Raw genomic sequence first — 20238 nt, forward strand, 5'->3', positions numbered from 1 at the left:
GCATGTAGTAGTAGTAGTAATAATAACAATAATAAATTCAGAAGCAAATTCAAATAGCTTATTTTATACATATCACAGCAGCAAAAGCAGCCCAGCTTGATCTACTACAACAGTAAATATTTATATGTCGCTTTTCAACAAAAGTTTCCAAAGTGATTTATAGAAAAATAATAAATAAACTGGATCCTTGTCCCCAAAGGGCCCACAATCTAAAAAGAAACATCAGATAGATACCGGTAACACTCACTGGAGGGGTACTGTGCTGGACAGGGATAGGCCTCAGTTGCCAGAAGCCTTGCAGGGAGGAGGAGGCTTTAACATTTGCTTCGCAGAGACAGCGGCTGCCCAGTGGTGAGAGCCTGTGTGGTTGCTGTCTGCTGTTGTCAGCTTGCCAGTCTGTGTGCCCCCTAACATGTGGGGCTGCGGCTGCTGCCCTGTGGGTGAGTCTGTGCGGGATTGGGGCCAGAGGGAGTGAGTCAGCAGTTCTTGAGGATCAGCTGCCCAGATTAGCCATCTTTCTGGGCTTATAAAAGGGCTGCTGCCCTGTGGTGGCGGGTGCACCACCGGTGGGGTGACACCAAAAGGGGTTGCCCCTTTGGGGGAGCCATTTCGGGGGGCAAAGAAGGCGCGGGCCAGGTGATATTTTTGGTTTCTGTTGTTTTTGGGTCCTGGGTTTTTTCAGATGTGTCTGGTTTGTCTGAGGATGGGGAGATGGGATGTGTGACCGTGGGGTGGCTATTTCAGTGGTGGTGGGGAATAAAAGAAGTAAAGTTGTCAGGTCAGTATGTCGTTACAGGGAAAGGGAAGGGAAGTCAGAAATCTATTAGCTGTTTCCCCTTCCGGCTGTCCTGCCAGCTCTTTGACCTTGGGGAGCAGTGCCAACCTCCTACAGACCCTCACCTTGCTCCTCTGTAATGCCAGATCTGTCCAGAATAAGTTTGAAACCATCCATGATTTGGTTCTGACTGAAGGGGCAGACCTGGTATATATTACAGAGACTTGGTTGCGGGAGGCTGGTGGCCCAGTCTCGTCCCAGCTTCTCCTTCCACGGTACTCTGTTGAGGAGCAGGTGCGGGGATGTGGGTGGTGAAATGGTCTATAAGAATAATTTCTTCCTGACCAGGATCCCTGTGAGAGTGTCAGCCATATTGAATGTGTATACCTAAGTTTGTGGACCAGGGATAGACTGGGACTTCTCTTGGTGTACCGATTGCCCCGCTGCCTGATGGAATCCCTAACTGAGCTGACGGACTTGGTCTCGGGTTTGGCGTTGGAGTCTCCCAGGCTTGAGGTGCTGGGGGACTTCAGTGTCCACTTTAGGACCAGTTTGTCCGGGGCAGCTCAGAAGTTCATAGCAGCCATGACAACTACGGGCTTATCCCAAAGGGTCTTGGGACCGACACAAATTGCAGGTCACACGCTTGATCTGGTCTTTCACTCTGATCAGGGTGGTGTTCTGTGGGTGAGGACTTCTGTGATTGCCCCATTGTCATGGACGGATCAGCTTCTGGTTAAGGTTGGACTCACAGTCACACCCCACCTTCGCAGGGGCGAGGGGCCCATTAGAATGGTCCACCCGAGAAGGTTAGTGAACCCAGTAGGGCTCCAAGAAGCCTTGGAGGGATTTAGTGTTGGCTCTGCTGGTGATCCTGTTGATGCCATGGTAGAGAACTAGACCCACAAGCTCACCAGGGCAGTAGACATGATCGCACCTAAGCATCCTCTCCGACCCACTTCAAAATTGGCCCCTTGGTATACGGAAGAATTATGGGGGCTGAAGCAGCGAGGTAGACGGCTGAAGCGGCAAGGTAGACGACTGGAGTGCAAGTGGAAGAAGACTCGACTCAAATCCAACAGATTACAACATCATACAGGTGAAACTCGGAAAGTTAGAATATTGTGCAAAAGTCCATTAATTTCAGTAATGCAAATTAAAAGGTGAAACTGATATATGAGACAGACGCATTACATGCAAAGCGAGATAAGTCAAGCCTTAATTTGTTATAATTGTGATGATCATGACGTACAGCTCATGAAAACCCCAAATCCACAATCCCAGAAAATTAGAATATTACATGGAACCAAGAAGACAAGGATTGTAGACTAGAACAATATCGGACCTCTGAAAAGTAGAAGCATGTATATGTATTCAGTACTTGGTTTGGGCCCCTTTTGCAGCAATTACTGCCTCAGTGCGGCGTGGCATAGATGCTATCAGCCTGTGGCACTGATGAGGTGTTATGGAAGACCAGGATGCTTCATTAGCAGCCTTCAGCTCTTCTGCATTGTTTGGTCTCATGTCTCTCATCCTTCTCTTGGCAATGCCCCATAGATTCTCTATGGGGTCAGGTCAGGCGAGTTTGCTGGCCAATCAAGCACAGTACACTATATACTTTTCAGAGGTCCGATATTGTTCTATTCTACAATCCTTGTCTTCTTGGTTCCATGTAATATTCTAATTTTCTGGGTTTGTGGATTTGGGGTTTTCATGAGCTGTATGCCATGATCATCACAATTATAACAAATTAAGGCTTGACTTATCTCGCTTTGCATGTAATGTGTCTGTCTAATATATCAGTTTCACCTTTTAATTTGCATTACTGAAATTAATGGACTTTTGCACGATATTCTAATTTTCCGAGTTTCACTTGTAGAACACATTTGAAGATCTATGCTCTGGCAATACGGGTGGCAAAGCAGCGATTCTTTTCAGCCTGTATTGTGTCCGTAAGATGTTCAAGGTTGTGAGAGCTCTAGTGAGTGCCCTTCCTTTCTCGAATCAGAATTTGGAACCATCTATTACCCGCTGTAACGTGTTTAATGTTTTTTTGTGGATAAAATCTCTCTTATTTGGGCCGACTTAGATTTAGACCCCACAATTACTGCAGCGTCTGAAATGGAGGTGTCCAGTGACTCCTCTTATGTGGTTAGGCCAGATCAGTTTCAGTTTGTGACTCGTGAGGATGTGAACAAGCTGCTTGGAGCGATGTGGCCTATACTATCTGGAAGGGAGGCTGTTGTAGAAGGCCTAGTAGAGATCATAAATGCTTTTCTGAGGGAGGGCAGGATGCCTCCTTGTCTTAAGGAGGCAATTATTAGACCACTTCTGAAGAAGCCTGCCTTGGATTCCTCAGAGCTGAGCAACCATAGGCTGGTCTTCAACATTCCGTGGCTGGGCAAGGTGATTTAGAGGGTGTTAGCCTTCCAACTCCAGGCAGTCTTGGATAAAACTGATTATCTAGACCCATTTCAGACCGGCTTTCAGGTGGGCTATGGAGTGGAGACTGTCTTGGTCAGCCTGATGGATGATCTACAATTGGGATTGGCAGAGGAAGTGTGTTGGTCCTTTTGGACATCTTGGCAGTTTTTGATACTATCGACCATAGCATCCTTCTGGAGCATCTGAGGGGGTTGGGGGTGGGAAGCAGTGCTTTGCGGTGGTTCCACTCTTACCTCTCAGGCAGAGATGGTGTCCCTCTGGGACTGTTCTTCAAAAACTGAACTTTGGTATGGTGTCCCTCAAGGCTCCATATTTTCTCCAGTGTTGTTTAACATCTACATGAAACCACTGGGAGAGATCACCAGGAGATTTGGTGCAGGGTGTTACCAGTATGCTGATGACATCAAAATTTTTTCCTCCGTGTCAACATCATCTGAGGAGAGAAAAGCTGGTCTTGTGGTAGCAAGCATGACTTGTCCCCATAGCTAAGCAGGGTCTGCCCTGGTTGCATCTGAATGGGAGACTTGATGCGTGAGCACTGCAAGATATTCCCCTCAGGGGATGGAGCCACTCTGTGAAGAGCAGAAGGTTTCAAGTTCCCTCCGCAGCTTCTCCAAGATAGGGCTGAGAGAGATTCCTGCCTGCAACCTTGGAGAAGCCGCTGCCAGTCCGTGAAGACAATACTGAGCTAGATAGACCAATGGTCTGACTCATTATATGGCAGTTTCCTATGTTGCTATCAGGAGAAGACACAATCTCCCTAAATGCCTTCCTAGAGAAGGTGGTGGGCTGGATGAGAGGTAACAGGCTGAGGCTGAATCCAAATAAGACAGAGGTACTTATTGTGCAGGGTTGGAACTCGAGAGATGATTTTGATCTGCCAGTTCTGGATGAATTCACGCTTCCCCAGAAGGAACAGGTACCCAGTCTGGGGGTGCTTCTGGACACAAAACACCCTGGTGTCTCAGGTTGAGGCAGTGGCCAGAGGTGCCTTTTATCAGCTTCGGCTGATACACCAGCTGTTTCCATTTATTGAGATAAATGACCTGAGAACAGTAGTACATCTGCCGGTCACCTCCAGACTTGGCTACCGCAATGTGCTCAATGTGGGGCTGCCTTTGTACGTAGTCCGTAAACTGCAATTAGTCCAGAATGCAGCAGCCAGGTTGATCTCTGGGTCATCTCGGAGAGACCATATCACTCCTATCTTAAAAGATCTACACTGGCTGCTGATAAGTTTCCTGGCAAAATACAAGGTTTTGATTATAATCGATAAAGCCGTAAACAGCTTGGGCCCTGGGTATTGAAGAGAACGTCTTATTTGCTATGAACCACACCGCCCATTGAGATCATCTGGAGAGGTTCATCTGCAGTTGCCACTGGCTCGTCTGGTGGCTACTCGGAGACGGGCCTTCTCCATTGCTGCCCTGAGGCTTTGGAACACACTTCCTGCTGAAATAAGAGCCTCCCCATCTCTTACAACTTTTAAAAAAGCAGTCAAGATGCATTTGTTCACCCAGACTTTTAATTAGATATTGTTTTAATTGTTTTTAATTGTTTTTTAATAGTTTTAACTTTTTAAATTTTAATTGTTGAAATGTGTCAACTTTTTAATTGGTTGTTTTTATTGTCTTGTAAACCACCCAGAGAACTTGTGTTTTGGGCAGTATAAAAATATGTTAAATGAATAAAAAATAAATAATATCCATTACAGAAGGAAAAGCCACCAATTTTATTTCAAACAGGGTAGTAGAATGTCATTGTGGTGTAGTGGTTAGAGTGCTGGACTAGGACTGGGGAGACTCGAGTTCAAATCCCCATTCAGCCATGATACTAGCTGGGTGACTCTGGGCTAGTTACTTCTCTCTCAGCCTAACCTACTTCACAGGGTTGTTGTGAAAGAGAAACTTAAGTATGTAGCACACCACTCTGGGCTCCTTGGAGGAAGAGCAGGATAGAAATGTAATAATAATATATGGAGTTACCCCAATATTTTAGGATTTAAACACAAGCCAGCATTGAATCCGAACACCCTGTTGAATTTGAGGACAATACTCCCCTCAAATTCCCCTATGCGAGTACTCAGCCACTCAGCTTAGAGAGAATAGTGCTTGTAGCTAGTACACTTGAATCCTGCCCTTCATCAGGGTAAAACTGAAGTTAGGCTGCAAGATAGTGACTTATTCAAAGCCACCAAGTGAGCTTCATAGCCAGGCAAAGATTTGAACCTGGGCTTCCCACATCTAGACTCCTCATTCTAGCTATTCTGTCATACTGGGTGTCAGGTGGTGCAATGTGCAGTGGAGAGGGGTACATGAGATGAAAGCTGGGAAAAACATTTAATTCTGATGGTTGTATTAAGCAAGAAAAATGATGCCATAGGAAGTTTCCCACCGGTGCAATTACAGTTCTGGTGCTTAGTGTTTCAATCATTGCAGTGTAATGACTTCAGCCTATTTTTGGTCCTCTGCCAGTTCATGTGGCTTACAAGGATCATGTGACTTGAAAGCACCAAGCTGTGTCATTCAACTTCTCATTATTCTTAAATCTTGCATTCTCCTTTAAAAAAATAATTCTGAAGCTTTGGGTAAAAAATGAAGATGATTGCTAGTGTCACTGGGAGGCTATTCACACGGGTGTGCAAAATCGGGCTAAGGGAGCCCAGCTCAGTTTTGCATGCGTGTGTGAACCGTCAGGGTTGGACCTATCCCGACAGCACCACGGTGGCAAACCTGCCTATGAAGCCTCCATTTAACTGATGTTAAGGAGGCAAACATTCCCTTAACCTCGTTTTACCGATCATTCATCTGTCTTTGCAGCCGTGGCTAGCAGACTTGGGGAGGGGAGATCCCCATAGTGCATCACACGCTCTCATGGTGCATTATTGGAGCTCTGGGGAGTGGGGCGGGGTGATGAGTCATGACATCCCAACCATTGGAGAAACCGGCAGTAGCTGCTGATCGTCTGGGCGGGCAATCTGCCTGCCCAAAGACAAGGGCCTGCTCTTCTGTGGAGGAAGTAAGCTTTTTCGAGGCTTCCTCCCCTCATCCTGTCGGAGCCCTTGCCCTGCTCGTGAGAAAGAGCTCTAGGTATTTCTATTGTGCCATGGTAAGCCTGTAGAAATTTATGGGTTGTGCTTCTGTGTGACTAAGTGCATTAAATATTCTCCCTCCTCTCCTTCCCCAGAGGAATGCCCAGACACAATTTGGTCTCTTAAAAGAGTGTCCTTTTCTGGCTTTGGGCAAATCATTTTAGACTCCCTTTTTAGTTTGTCTATATGAAAGTCAGTCTCTAAGGGATATTTATCACTTAGGATATATGTGTTTAAATGTTTGGAAATAAAACATGATTACCTAAACCAGGCCTGGGTACATTTTCTTTGCATCTAGGAACCAGCCCAGAAATTTAGGAGCTAGACAGTGGACAAAATTACTGGATTTATTGACAGACATTTTGGATGGGGAAGGCAATGGACTTCTCTTTCCCCCCTTTACTACATACTTAGAACGGAAGCAGAACTGCCTGGAACAAAGATTTTATTAAATAACTCTGCCTCTGAATATCCTAGCCTAGGCTCCACAGGTAACTTTCTAGGTGTCATGGGTCCCTGGCTCCTGGGATTTGTCTGACTTAAGCAGAAAATGTCACTGTACAATGGCAGGTGACTATCATTCTTTGCAAGAGTGATAAAGATAAAGCAGTCCAGTGAAACCTCATCTATCCAGATATTTTGGAGACCTTCAGAACACTTAGCTAATCCAGACTTCATATAACAGAATTGTTCTTTGCAAATAGTCACATGGACTTCACAGGCAACAGATGGCACACTTACTAAGTAGGAGTTCTGAGTAACGCAGTTTCTGATAATGACGATCAATATTGCGTGCTATGGTGCTGCAGTAGTCAATTGCTTTAATCTCTCCCTTGCCATAGGATGCTACCACACTTTCCCAGCTGTGGGCATAGGAAGGTACTTAGGATCAAGTACTATAGCATATGAACGATGAACCAGTCTATGGACTACGTTTGTTTTCATTCCAAAAAGCTCAGGAGAGGTTGCACCAACAGTAATAATATTTAGTAATAACAAACAGTAATATTGATAATAAGTGATGAAGTTCATGTGTTTATTTCAATTCCCTGCAAGGCAGATAAACCTTGCATCCATTTTGCAGATGCTGCGTGGGGGTAAGTGTGCTGCATTGAGACTGAACAAATGACTTTCATTAGACCATCTAGTGAGTTTGTGATCAAGGTGAGATTTGAAAAGGAGAGAGTTTCTGGCTCATAACATATCCGTAAACGAAAGTCTGTGTGTTGCAATATTGTGTCCCTTTTTGTCCTCACAGTACACTTGTAAGGGGTAGGTTAGGTAGACTGAAGTTCTGAAGAGCATGAATAAGAATCAGAGACTTTCTGCACATCCAAACACATGCTGGCTCTCTAATCTTCCAGAAATAGGGTAGCAGTTCGGAGGATTTTTAGTGAGAATTAGGGATTTGCACAAACTGATTTGAAGGTCCTTTTCTGGACCAGTCTGGCATTTGACTGGTTTGGTGGCCTTAAAGAGTGGGACGGGAGGGTGCTCTTACCCTACCCCCACCACGTTTCCCCCACCAGTACTGTCTCCAAAATTGCTGGCGTGGGGTGGCAGCAAACCTCCTTGCCGCCCCAGTCGGTGTCAGACCGGAAGTCCCCGATGCGTGTGCTCATGTTTGACACTGACTGGGCTTTCAAGGAGGTTTGCTGCCGCCCCGCGCCAGCGATTTTAGAGACAATGCTGATGGGGGAAATGCGGCGGGGTGTGTGTGTATAAGAGCACCCTCTTGATCCCTTAAAGGTAAACCCCTGCCGAACTGTCAGTCATACGGTTTGTGCACATCGCTAGTGAGCATATACCAGGGTTATGGCACTATTGCAGTATGTGTGGTTTATAGTGGGATTAGGCCTGTGGCATGTGAAAAACCAATAATCTCTTTCCTGATTTCCCTTTCCTATTGCAGATGGTGGCAGCTGCCATACTACTGGGTAGGAATTAAACTCTATGATCTTGTAGCTGGAAGCCAGTGTCTGAAAAGCAGCTATGTGCTTAGCAAATCAAAAGCCCTGGAACTCTTCCCTATGTTACGGAAGGACGAACTCGTAGGTGCCATTGTCTACTATGATGGTATGTTCTTTTGCTACTTTTGAGTCTTTTCTAAAATCTAAACATTACATACCTTTCTGTCTGTGCATATTGCAAGTATGAAATGCTAGGTTGCTGCATTTTTATATCTGTATTGGCTCACTTATTTCAGTTATCTGGATCTATTTTGTTTGACAGATACCTTCCATTGTTGACAAAGGCTTGTGTCAAGGGCTTGGATTGTATGGCCTCCCCCCACCCCCCCGTTACTATTTTTATACGTGCGTGTTCATCACTCATTGAGCGTTAAGTGAGGACTTGAATGTGTGAATGCACCATTACAGATCTAATATTGCAGATTGAACTGTCATATTGCTTTTATGCCAACTCCGATGCAGTACTTGTTTATCCAGACAATTTGTACATCCAGTATTGAGTAATCAAGCTATGTGCATACATGCAAGAACTAGTCTGCAGTTCTGCAAGGATACTCCAATATCATTGGCCTTTGAATTTGTCCATTCAGTAAATGTGTACTTTCACTTTCTCTCTTTGGTCCCCCCATGAATTGGCAACTTGTATTTCCTTTTCCTTATGGCAGTTGCCAATCAAGTAGTTGGAATCAAGGAGGTGTGTTTGCCATTAGTGAGTTTCTTAAGTAAAGAACTCTTCAATCACCACCTTCACTAAGCTTGGATGCGTCTTTAAGAGCATGCCATTTGCATTTTTGGGCACAAAATGAAATGATGTTGCATGCACGTTGAATTTGAGGTAAACCTGCATATATTTTAACAAAGCAGCCTACAAAAATATGTTTAGAAAAACTACTAAAAGCCAAGAAATTCAATTTGAGTTGCATTCCAACATTTTGTTGCACAGCAGGGTGCCCACTTAACTGTTTTCTTGTAGCTCCCTGCCATGCATTCCAACTAAAAGCTAGGCTTAACTGTGAATTTATTGTCTTTACATTAGACCCATAAAATGCTTTCAAGGTTTCCTTCCCCCCTCCCGCCACCCCCAGACTGGGTGACTTATGATAACCATATTTTTATTTTTATGTTCGGGGTAGAAGTGTTAACATGCAGGATTGTATAACCCCCTTGTAGTCAGCAAGCCACCTTTGCACTAGCAGGCTATACAGCCAGATTGCATTTGCCCCAAATCTGGTGCTGTGTTACTAACCTGTTTTGAGAAACTTTACAATAGCATACTATGGGCTGAACAGCGAAACAATAATACAATTACTTCATTGTAGAGCAAACTGAAATGCAAATCATATCAATGAGCCCATTCTCACAATTGAGAAGGGGCGGGGACAGGGTGAGGAGAGGAAGCTACGAAAAGCTTACCTCCCTGCTTACCTCCCTTGCAGACAATCCCATCCATGTTGCTGGGCAGCTGGAAGGATCAGCCACTCAGATGCTTGCCATCTTCTGCTGGGAGGTTTGGGAGGTTACTTGTGTGTAGGTGCTGCATGGTGCTGTGTAGGTGCTGCAGTACCAACACACAAGCATTTAGCCCTCACATGCAAAACCTGGGCTAAGCGTTGGGCTCCCGAAGTGGGCTTGGCTCTGCACTGCCACCGAGAGCTGCACAGCTCCCAGCAGTGTACACGTGCACTGAAAACTGGGCTGGGCTTCCTTAGCCCAGTTTCCAGTGTGCATGTGAATAACTTCAATGTGTGCTTATTATAAAAACTCTACAGAAAGGACAGGGAGGGGTGGATTTGGGGTGGAGTAGCACTGTGTGTTAAAGGATAGAATCCAACAAGTTAGAAAATCTAGGAGGACTGGAGTCCTTCACAGAATCATTATGAGTGACAATACGGGACTGAAAGGAAAAGCGTTACTTGGGATGTGCTGTCGCCCTCTGGATCAAAATGCTGAGAGTGACCTGGAGTTGGAGAAGCAAATCAGAAAGGCATCAAAGAGAGACAGAACTGTAATAATGGGTGACATCAATCTCCCACACATAGACTGGGTAATTTCAGGTAATGACAAGGAGGCCAATTTTTAGACATACTAAATGACTTTGCCTTAGAACAGTTGGTCACGGAAACCACCAGAGAGAAGACGACCTTGGACTTAATCCTGAGTGGTGCCCAGGAGGACCTGGTGCAAGATGTTAGAGTTGTAGAACCATTGGGTAGCAGTGACCATAGTGTGATCCAATTCAGCATATATGCAATTGGAGCACTGCCAAGGAAGTCCAACACCAATGCGTTGGACTTCAGAAGAGGAAACTTCTCAAAAATTAGGGGACTAGTAAAAAGGAAGCTGAAAGGGAGATTCAGGAGGGTCAAATCACTCCAGAAAGCATGGAGCTTATTTAAAACTACAATAATAGAAGCTCAGCTGGAATGTATACAAAGGAGGAGGAAGATACTACCAAGTTCAGGAGGATGCCAACATGGCTAATAAGTAGTCAGGGAAGCTATAAAAGGGAAGAAGACTTCCTTCAGAAAATGGAAGTCCTGCCCAAATGAAGAGAACTGAAAGGAACATAAACTCTGGCAAATGAAATGCAAGGAGACAATGAGGGATGCAAAGAGAGAGTTTGAGGAGCATATAGCTAGAAGTGTCAAGAGGAATAACAAAAATATAAATATAAATATATTGGAAGCAGACAATATATTCTATAAATATATTGGAAGCAGACAACCTGCTAGGAAGATGGTTGGACCCTTAGATGATGAGGTCATGAAAGGGATTATTGAGGGTAAAAAGATTGCAGAGAAGCTGAATGAGTTCTTTGCACCTGTCTTCACGGTGGAGGATACTGACCATATACCCAATCCAGAACTGTGCTTCTCAACCCTGGAGGCTGAAGAACTGGGCCAGTTTGAGGTGACAAGAGAGGAGGTTCTAAACTGTCTTGAAAAAATTAACAGATTGCCAGGGCCAGATGGAATTCATTCAAGAGTTTTGAAGGAACACACAACTCTGATTGCTGATTGCTGATCTCCTAGAAAACACATATAATTTGTCCCTACAATCAGGCTCTGTACCAGAGAACTGGAAAGTAGCTAATGTAACTCTGATCTTCAAAAAGGGATCCAGGGGAGATCCGGGAAACTACAGGCCGCTTAGTTTAATTTTTGTGTTGTGTAAACTGATGGAAAGTATAAAGGACAGAATTGTTAAACATATAGAAGAACTGAAGGAGAAGCAGAGCGTGGCTTCCACAAGGGCAAGTCTTGCATCACTAATCTTTTGGAGTTTTTTTTTAAAAGAGTGTCTGTAGGCATGTGGATAAAGATAATCTGGTTGGCATAGCGTACTTGGACTTCCAAAAAGCTTTTGACAGAGTTCCCCACCAAAGGCTCTTAAGTAAACTTAGAAGTCATGGGATAAAGGGACAGGTTCATGAGTGGATTGGTAACTGGTTGAAGGACAGGAAACAGGGTAGGAATAAATGAACAGTTTTCACAATGAAGGGAAGTAAGAAGTGGGATCCTTCATGGATCTGTACTGGGACCAGTGCTCTTTAACTTGTTCATATGATTTAGAAGTTGGGGTAAACAGTGAAGTCTCGAAATCTTCAGGTGACACTAAAATATTTGGGGTAGTAAAATCCACAACAGATTGTGAGGAGCAAAATAGCAAATGTGGTTCAATGTAAGTGTAAAGTGATACATATTGGGGCAAAAAACCTCAGCTTCACACCAATGGGGTCTGAGCTGTTGGTGATTGACCAGGAGAGAGAGCGTGGGGTCGTGGTGGATAGCTCATTGTCGACTCAGTGTGCAGCAGCTGTGAAAAAGGCTAATTCCATGTTAGGGATCAGTAGGAAGGGGATTGCAAATAAAATGCTAGTATTAGAATGCACTCATACAAATCTATGGTGCAGCCACATTTGGAGTACTGTGTACAGTTCTGCATTGTATCCTGTGAAGGATATTGTAAAATTGGAAAAGGTGCAGAAGAGGACAACCAAGATGATCAGGGACCTAGAGCACCTTCCTCATGAGGCAAGGCTACAGCATCTGGGGCTTTTTAGTTTGGAAAAGAGGTGACTATGGGGAGACTTGATAGAGGTGTATAAAATTATGCATTGAGCAGAGAGAGTGGACAGATATAACTTTTTCTCCTCCTCACAACACTAGAACCAGTGGGCCGATTAAGATGGTCCGCCCCCGGAGGCTTATGGATCCGCTTGGATTTCAGACAGCCCTCGGGGAGTTTCCAGTGTCCAGAGCTGGTGACCCTGTCGACGCCTTGGTTGATCTCTGGAATGGGGAGATGGCCCGGGCTGTTGACACGGTTGCCCCCAAGCGCCCTCTCCGGCTTGGTGGAGCCCATTCCGCTCCTTGGTTTTCCTCGGAGCTTAGGGCGATGAAGCAACTCGGATGACGGCTGGAGCGACGCTGGAGGAAGAATCGTCACGAATCCGATCGAACACGGGCTAGAACCCATTTTAGGGACTACGCCGTGGCGGTGGGGGCGGCGAAGAAATGTTTTTTCTCCGCCTCCATTGCGTCTGCTCAGTGTAGGCAAACAGAGCTGTTTCGTGTGGTGAAAACATTGCTCCACACATCCCCCCGGACAATGGGGGAGGAACCATCTACAGCTCTTTGTGATCGGTTTGCCTGTCACTTTGCAGATAAAGTCGCTTGCATCCGTGCTGACCTGGACTCCAGAGTTTTGGCAGTTCCGGCAGACGTGCCTTTGGTACCATCTGGTCCCGTTGTGTTGGATTCTTTTCGGTTGGTGCGGCCTGAGGATGTGGACAAGATCCTGGGCAGTGTGCGGGCGACTTCGTGCGCTCTTGACCCTTGCCCTTCATGGCTAATAAAAGCTGCCAGGGAGGGGACAGGCAGATGGCTGGAGGTGATCGTTAATGCTTCATTAAGGGAGGGCAGGATGCCATCGGGCCTTAAGGGGACGGTGGTAAGACCTCTATTAAAAAAGCCCTCCCTTGATCCCTCCAGCCTGGACAACTATAGACCTGTGTCTAACCTTCCCTTTTTGGGCAAGGTGATAGAGCGTGTGGTGGCGTCCCAGCTGCAGAGGGTCTTGGATGATACGGATTAGCTGGACCCTTTTCAATCTGGCTTCCGCCCCGGGTATGGGACTGAGACTGCCTTGGTCACTCTAGTGGATGACCTATGCCGGGAACTAGACAGGGGGAGTGCGTCCCTGTTGGTTCTGCTGGACCTCTCGGCGGCGTTCGATACCATCGACCATGGTATCCTTCTGGGCCGCCTCTCGAGTATGGGAATCGGAGGCACTGCGTTGCAGTGGTTCCGGTCCTTTCTTGGGGGGAGGGTCCAGAAGGTGGTACTGGGGGACTACTGCTCGGCCCCGTGGCCGTTGGCCTGTGGGGTCCCGCAGGGATCGGTCTTGTCCCCCATGCTGTTTAACATCTACATGAAGCCGCTGGGAGAGGTCATCCGGGGATTTGGACTGAGTTGTCAGCAATATGCGGATGACACTCAGCTCTATCTCTCCTTGTCATCTGATCCTAGGGAGGCGGTGGATGTCCTGAACCGGGGGCTGGAGGCCGTGATGGGTTGGATGTGGGCTAACAAACTGAAATTGAATCCAGATAAGACGGAGGTACTGTTGATCAGTAGGAGAACCAATCGGGATGAGGAGATTTTACCAGTTCTGGATGGGGTTGCACTCCCCTTGAAGGAGCAAGTACGCAGCTTGGGGGTACTACTGGACCCGGCTCTGCTTTTGGAAGCTCAGGTGAAGGCGGTGGCCAGGGGTGCCTTTGCACGGCTTCGGCTGGTGCGCCAGCTGCGTCCCTTTCTCGAGAAGGCAGATCTGGCCACGGTTACCCACGCCTTAGTCACGTCACGGCTGGATTACTGTAACGCGCTCTACGTGGGGCTGCCCTTGAAGAATATCCGGAAACTGCAGCTAGTGCAAAACGCGGCAGCGAGGGTTTTATCCAGAGCTGCCCGTTGGGAACATATCACCCCCATTTTGAAAGAGCTGCACTGGCTACCGGTTCGTTTCCGGGTCCAATTCAAGGTGCTGGTTTTGACCTTTAAAGCCCTAAACGGTTTGGGCCCGGGGTATTTGAGGGACTGCCTGCTCCCAAGGGTTGCTGCCCGCTTGACGAGGACATCTGAGGGGGCCCTGCTCCGGGTGCCGACAATGAGAGAGGCCCGGCTGTCGTGCACTCGGGACAGGGCCTTCTCTGTTGCTGCCCCCAGACTCTGGAATGCTCTCCCAGTGGCCATTCGTTCCTCGGACTCCATCATGGCTTTTAGAAAGCTTGTAAAGACTTGGCTTTTTACCCAGGCTTTTACATAATCGTTTTTACTGCCGCTTCTGGGTGTTTTTATTTGTTGTACTGTTTTATGCCTGTTTTTATATGTTTTTATACTCTTAGCATGTTGTTTTTATTGTGTTTTTATTGTATGTTTTTAACTTTTGTAAACCGCCTTGGGGCTATATTTTAACGAAAGGCGGTATAAAAATGCAAAAATAAAAATAAATTAAAAAAAAAACCAGGGGTCATCCCATGAAATTGAAAGCTGGGACATTTAGGACCCAAATTTAGTACTTTTTCACACAGCACATAATTAATCTATGGAATTTTCCTCTATGGAATGTGATGGCTTTAAAAGGGACTTGAACAAATTCATGGAGGACAGGTCTATCAGTGGCTACTAGTTGGTGGCTATAGGCCACTTCCAGCCTCAGAAGCAAGATGCCTCTAAATACCAGTTGCAGGGGAGCTACAGCAAGAGAGAGGGCATACCTTACCCTCACCTCTTATCTGTGGGCTTCTTGAATACAAGAAATATTAATATACCATTTTCCAAAAAAAGGTTCCAAAGCAGTTTACATAGACATAAATAAATAGATAAAATGGCTCCCTGTCCCCAAAGGGTTCACAATCTAGAAAGGAAGCATAAGATAGACACCAGGAACAACCACTGGAGGGATGCTGGGCTGGGGATGAATAATTGCTTGGGGATGGATAAGGCTGGTTGCTCTCCCCCTGCTAAAAATAGAGAATCACCACTTTAAAAAGGTGCCTCTTTGCTCAGTTAGCAGGCATTTCTGAAAGGCATCTGGTGAACTCACTGTGTGAGTCTCTTGGATACCCCTCTAACCTCTGAAATCCTCTGCTCTTATCTACTCCATCTCAAAGAGCAGAGTCTGAAACTCTTATCTCTTTGAGTACATTTGGCGGCTATTGTAGCCTACATGTCACCTACGTGCCCCTCGTGATTCAGAAACCCCACAGTCAAATGATTCCTCTGGGGCCTACAGCATGAATTTCCTGATGATTCCATCATGGCTCTGGCTTGGGACCTCTCCCTCATTCTCTCCTGCCTCATGCGTCCACCATTCGAATCCTTGGCTACCATGGATCTTCATCTCCCATCTTGGAAGGTTGCTTTCCTTGTTGCTATCATATCGGCTTGCCATGTGAGTGAACTCAAAGCCTTAAGGGTGGACCCTCCTTACTTGGTCTTCCACAGAGACAATGTGTGTTCTCCATCCGGATGTTTCCTTTCTACCCAAGGTGGTCTCTTCCTTTCACCACTCCCAACCGCTTGTTCTTCTAACCTTCTTTCCGGCTCCCAAAGACTCAGCGGAGCGCACACTCTGTTCTCTTGACATCTGCTGGGCGTTGGCGTTCTACATACACTGCACGGCCCCCTGGCATACGTCACCCTTTGTTGGTCTCCTTTACCAGTCCCCGAAAGGACTCTCAGACCTCACTGACCCTCTCCCGTTGGATTGTAAAAACCATATAACTCGCCTGTTGACTGGTGCACCAGCCTCTCCTTTTACCCATGAAGGCTCATTCTATGATATCCATAGTAACTTTGGTGGCATTTGATTGCTCCGTTCCTCTGGAGACCATCTGCCAAGCGGCGACCTGGTCTACACTGCTGTCCTTCGTCCAGTACTATGCCTTGGATGTCCAAGTATGCAGACATTCTGCTTCCGGGTGGGTGGTTCTTCAGTCGCTCTTGCTTGATCCCACCTCCAGGTAAACCTGAGCTTGCGATGTGCCCATAGCTGTAAGGCACAGAAGACCACAATGAAGAACAACAGGTTGCTTACCTGTAACTTTGGTGGTTCTAGTGGTCATCTGTGCTCTTACATACCTTCCCTTTCTCCCCTCTAAAGGGAAAGAAAGAAAGATAAAATCTATGTGGAGAGGACTCAGACTGAGGAGGGAGAGGCGAGTGCAGCTGCATAAAGGGGAGGGGGCGGGGCTCCCTCCAGAATTCTATCAGCTTGGAATGTTCTGAATAGAGGTCTCTGCACAGGCGCAAGCCCATAGATGTAAGAGCACAGATGACCACTAGAAGAATCAAAGTTACAGGTAAGCAATGTGTTGTTTCATTGGATTCCTAATCATCTGGAGAGGGTTGGCAACTGCCTTTGATCCTTTGGTTGGACGCTATAATATGCTATGGCACACTGACGTGGCTCCCAGACTTTTTAAAAACACCGTTATTGAGATGCTTTTGTTGTAGTAGATTCACTTTAAACTTAACACTTTCATCTTCCTAACCTTAACAAAAGTGGGTTCTGAGCTGAGTGGTTTGGATTTTTTTTTACACATGCATGGTGGTTTTTTTTAACACATGTTGGATTGTTTCTATTTTTTTGGAGTGGATTTGTAACTATGGTATCAAATAGTTGAATTATTATTTATGAATTTGATAGGTTTATTGTACTTGTGTTCTGATATGGACTTATATCAGATTGGGATTTATTGGTTACATATATTAGCTGCTGTTTGACTTGCTTGGATTTGTTTTTTGTTCTTGCTAGCTGCTTTGGATATCCTTTTGGTGGTGGGAGCGGATTATTTAAATGAAATGTGCAAGTGGGGTGTAATAGCAGAAAATAGCAAGTGGAAGAATAGCTAGATTCCCCCGTTCAGTTATTTGCTGCAAAATATCTCCTCCTGAGGTTGCTTTGCCTAACCCTAGATGAGAAACACATTTGCTTGTGACGCGCAGTTTTTAAATGTAGAGCTTGCTTACATGAATCAAGGGTGTGAACTGAAGATACAGCTGAGTTGAAAGAAAGTGACCAACTTGGCAAGTTCAGTGATTATGTAAACAGTAGCAGTGCTGTTACCTGTGTTAGGTAGAATTCAGGATTTCATAGGGAAACTTGTAGCTGACCTAAGATAGTCAGGGCTAAACTAAATGTCACACAGGAGATCCATGAGTGGATCTCCTTATATTTTCTTTCTTAATGGAATGTGACTACAGGAGGTTGCCAGTTTAGATCTGGAACTTTGATCTGGAAAACACCATTGCGTGGGGAGGGCTGAACTCCCCCGTTCCTCAGTGCTGCTGCTTTGATCAAATTGGCAGCCCTCCCATGCTGTGTTTCATAGAAGAAAAAAATGTTGGGAGATTCAGTCCATTGATTTGGCCTCTGATCAGCAAGGGAGCATGGCCTTGATGATCTATACTGGGACTGTTTGGGAATTCCTTGATTATCTAAACTGGGACTTTTGCCTCAGGAAAATAGCTTTTGAGTGAATAACCTCATTACCCTTGCTTATGGTATGAACAAGAATTCTGCTTCTGAATGCTGCAGCTGGCTAGAATGTGATCCATCATCATGCCCCATTCCTTTGTCTTCTGCTCTGCCTCTTATGCTCATCTTATCTCTTATGCTCTTCTGCCTTAATTCCTGTTTTATTCCTACTTCTACTTGCTCCTTTCCTACCCAGTCTGTCTCAGTACTCTGCATTTCTGCATACTTTACCTCTCTTCAGATCTGCCTTCTCTATCAGTTGCCTTCTGGAAACCTTGACCACGAAGGGTTTATTTTTCCAGGCCGCTTTTCCTGGGCTGAAAATGCTAGACCAAATATGTGTCTGCTCCTTGAGTGGCAAGTCATTCTATTCTACCATCCCCTGCTGCCCAAATCTGGATCATAGCAGAGTCTAAGCATTAAGTGAATGGGGCATATACATAGTTAATTACAGGTGCAAATTGCCACAGCAGTTTCCTCAGTTGGGTTGAGTGTAGAGGTGCCAAACGGTGATTAATGCTTGTAATGAAGGGTTCATCCAACCTTTGGGCCCCATGCCCAAGCTGAGGAAAGAAGCCACCTATCTGTACAACTTCTTAGGCTATTTTGGTTTTGACCTCCTTGAAAGGTGGGGGAGGAGGACATCCTTTAAAATAATAATGATGATGATGATGATGATGATGATGATGTTAATTAGATTACTGGTTTTGTTGATTGACATACTGTGACAGAAGAACCTTGCAGTGGCACTGTGCTTGATTGCATTGAGTATCCTGTGGTCCGTATTATCACAACTTGATACCAAGAACTAAATGTTTGTTCAAATGAAAGGTGAGAAGTTTATATTTCTAGCCAGTGTCTTTGTTATCTATGTAAAGCCCCATTTAGCAACTAGTTTTCTTGGAGGGCTACTTTGAGAGTGAAGTTAGGAGTGAATGGAAGGTTAAGTTCCAAACTGTTTAAGTTGTACCCCCATGGCCTGCTAGTAAATTCTGTTTCTTCTACGGGGGGGTGGGGGGGGGAGGAGGCAGAGTTTGTTCACACTTATTAGGAGTGTGCACAGTTCGGTCCGGCAACATTCCATAGAACGCCGGACCGGTCCGGAGCTCCGGCAGTCCGGCGGTCCGGCATAGGGGGGGCCTGTCGCTTTAAGCGGGGGGTCGTTGTCTCAAAATACTTCCAATGCTGCCCCCGTCATTGCGAATTGAAAGCCCACAGACGAGCGCTAGCGGCGCGCATGCGCCCTGCGCGCCGTGCGCCCGTCTCTGACGCTGCCGTGCGCGCCGTGACATATGCGGCGCCGCATACGTCACAGCGCGCGCGCGGCAGCATCAGAGATGGGTGCGCAGGGCGCATGCGCGCCGCTAGCGCTCGTCTGTGAGCTTTCAATTCGCAATGACGGGGGCAGCATTGGAAGTATTTTGAGACAACGACGGGGGCAGGCAGGGGCGGCAGAGAGGAACTCTGCCGCCCCAAGAAGATTTCTTGATGGGAACAGCGCCGGAGGGGGAAGAGCGGCGGCGGGGGGGTAAGTACTGCCACCCCCCCGGTTAAAGCGACAGGCCCCCCCTGTGCCCGTCCGGGGGGCCTCCGAACCTTGCACACCCCTAACACTTATATCTGACCCTTTCTCCATAGAGTTTGGGGTGGCATACATGAATGTGGGTTACCCCATTTTATTCGCTCAACAAGCCTGTGAAGTAGGCTAGGTTAAGAGAGGGAGACTAGCCCAAGGTCACTTAGTGAGTGAACTTCATGGCGGAGTTGGGATTTGAACCTTTGGTTTCCCTGTCCAAAGTCCAACATGTTAACCATTATACCGTATTAATTCTGGCTTCACAACTTGGGGACAGGCAGAACCTTTGTTGGGCTGCCTAGATTTATACGGAGAGCTTCTAATTTTTTTTAACCTCTGAAGTAAAAAAAAAACCCTCAGATTTTTATATAGTGTCAAAATACCTTTTGCTGCCTGTTCTGATCTGTTAAAGAAATTAGTCTTTGTGCCATTAGTAGCATCTACTGGCTGAAGAGGGTAGTGCTCTCTCAGATTGGCATCATCTGGGTACCAAAGGGGCTTTTTATATATGGACAATTTTCCTGTCTTTCAGAATTATCTACTCAATTATTTGTATGTCCACCCTTAAACAAAACAAATCAAATAAAGATCCAAACACCAATATAAAATTGGGTTGTGCAGCATTTCTCCATCCTTTCCCTCTCTTTCCGCCCCCCTCTGATTTCCTAATTACTTATCAAACCAGTGACCTGCCAGGCTTTTAATTTTCTATCATATATCCTGTTTTGTAGTCTGTTTTGCTCTAGCCTTAATTGTGCTTTAAATTTGTTTATACAGGCAAAAAAAAAAAAAAAAGATGGTACATTATAAATGTTGAATGTACCAGCAATAGCAA

General features: G+C 45.9%; 1 protein-coding gene across 8 annotated transcripts in view; it reads left to right on the forward strand.

Moving 5' to 3' along the window:
- The window catches only part of GPD2 (glycerol-3-phosphate dehydrogenase 2), a 128589-nt gene that overhangs the window by 53912 nt on the left and 54439 nt on the right, over positions 1–20238 (forward strand). For all 8 annotated transcript variants that reach the window (XM_053283230.1, XM_053283233.1, XM_053283231.1 and 5 more), the window contains one exon: positions 8224–8387. In XM_053283230.1, the coding sequence (XP_053139205.1) occupies positions 8224–8387 (164 nt within the window). The remainder of the gene's footprint in view (positions 1–8223; positions 8388–20238) is intronic.

The sequence above is a fragment of the Hemicordylus capensis genome, chromosome 1 (assembly GCF_027244095.1).
Source record: "Hemicordylus capensis ecotype Gifberg chromosome 1, rHemCap1.1.pri, whole genome shotgun sequence".
Classification (NCBI taxonomy): domain Eukaryota; kingdom Metazoa; phylum Chordata; class Lepidosauria; order Squamata; family Cordylidae; genus Hemicordylus; species Hemicordylus capensis.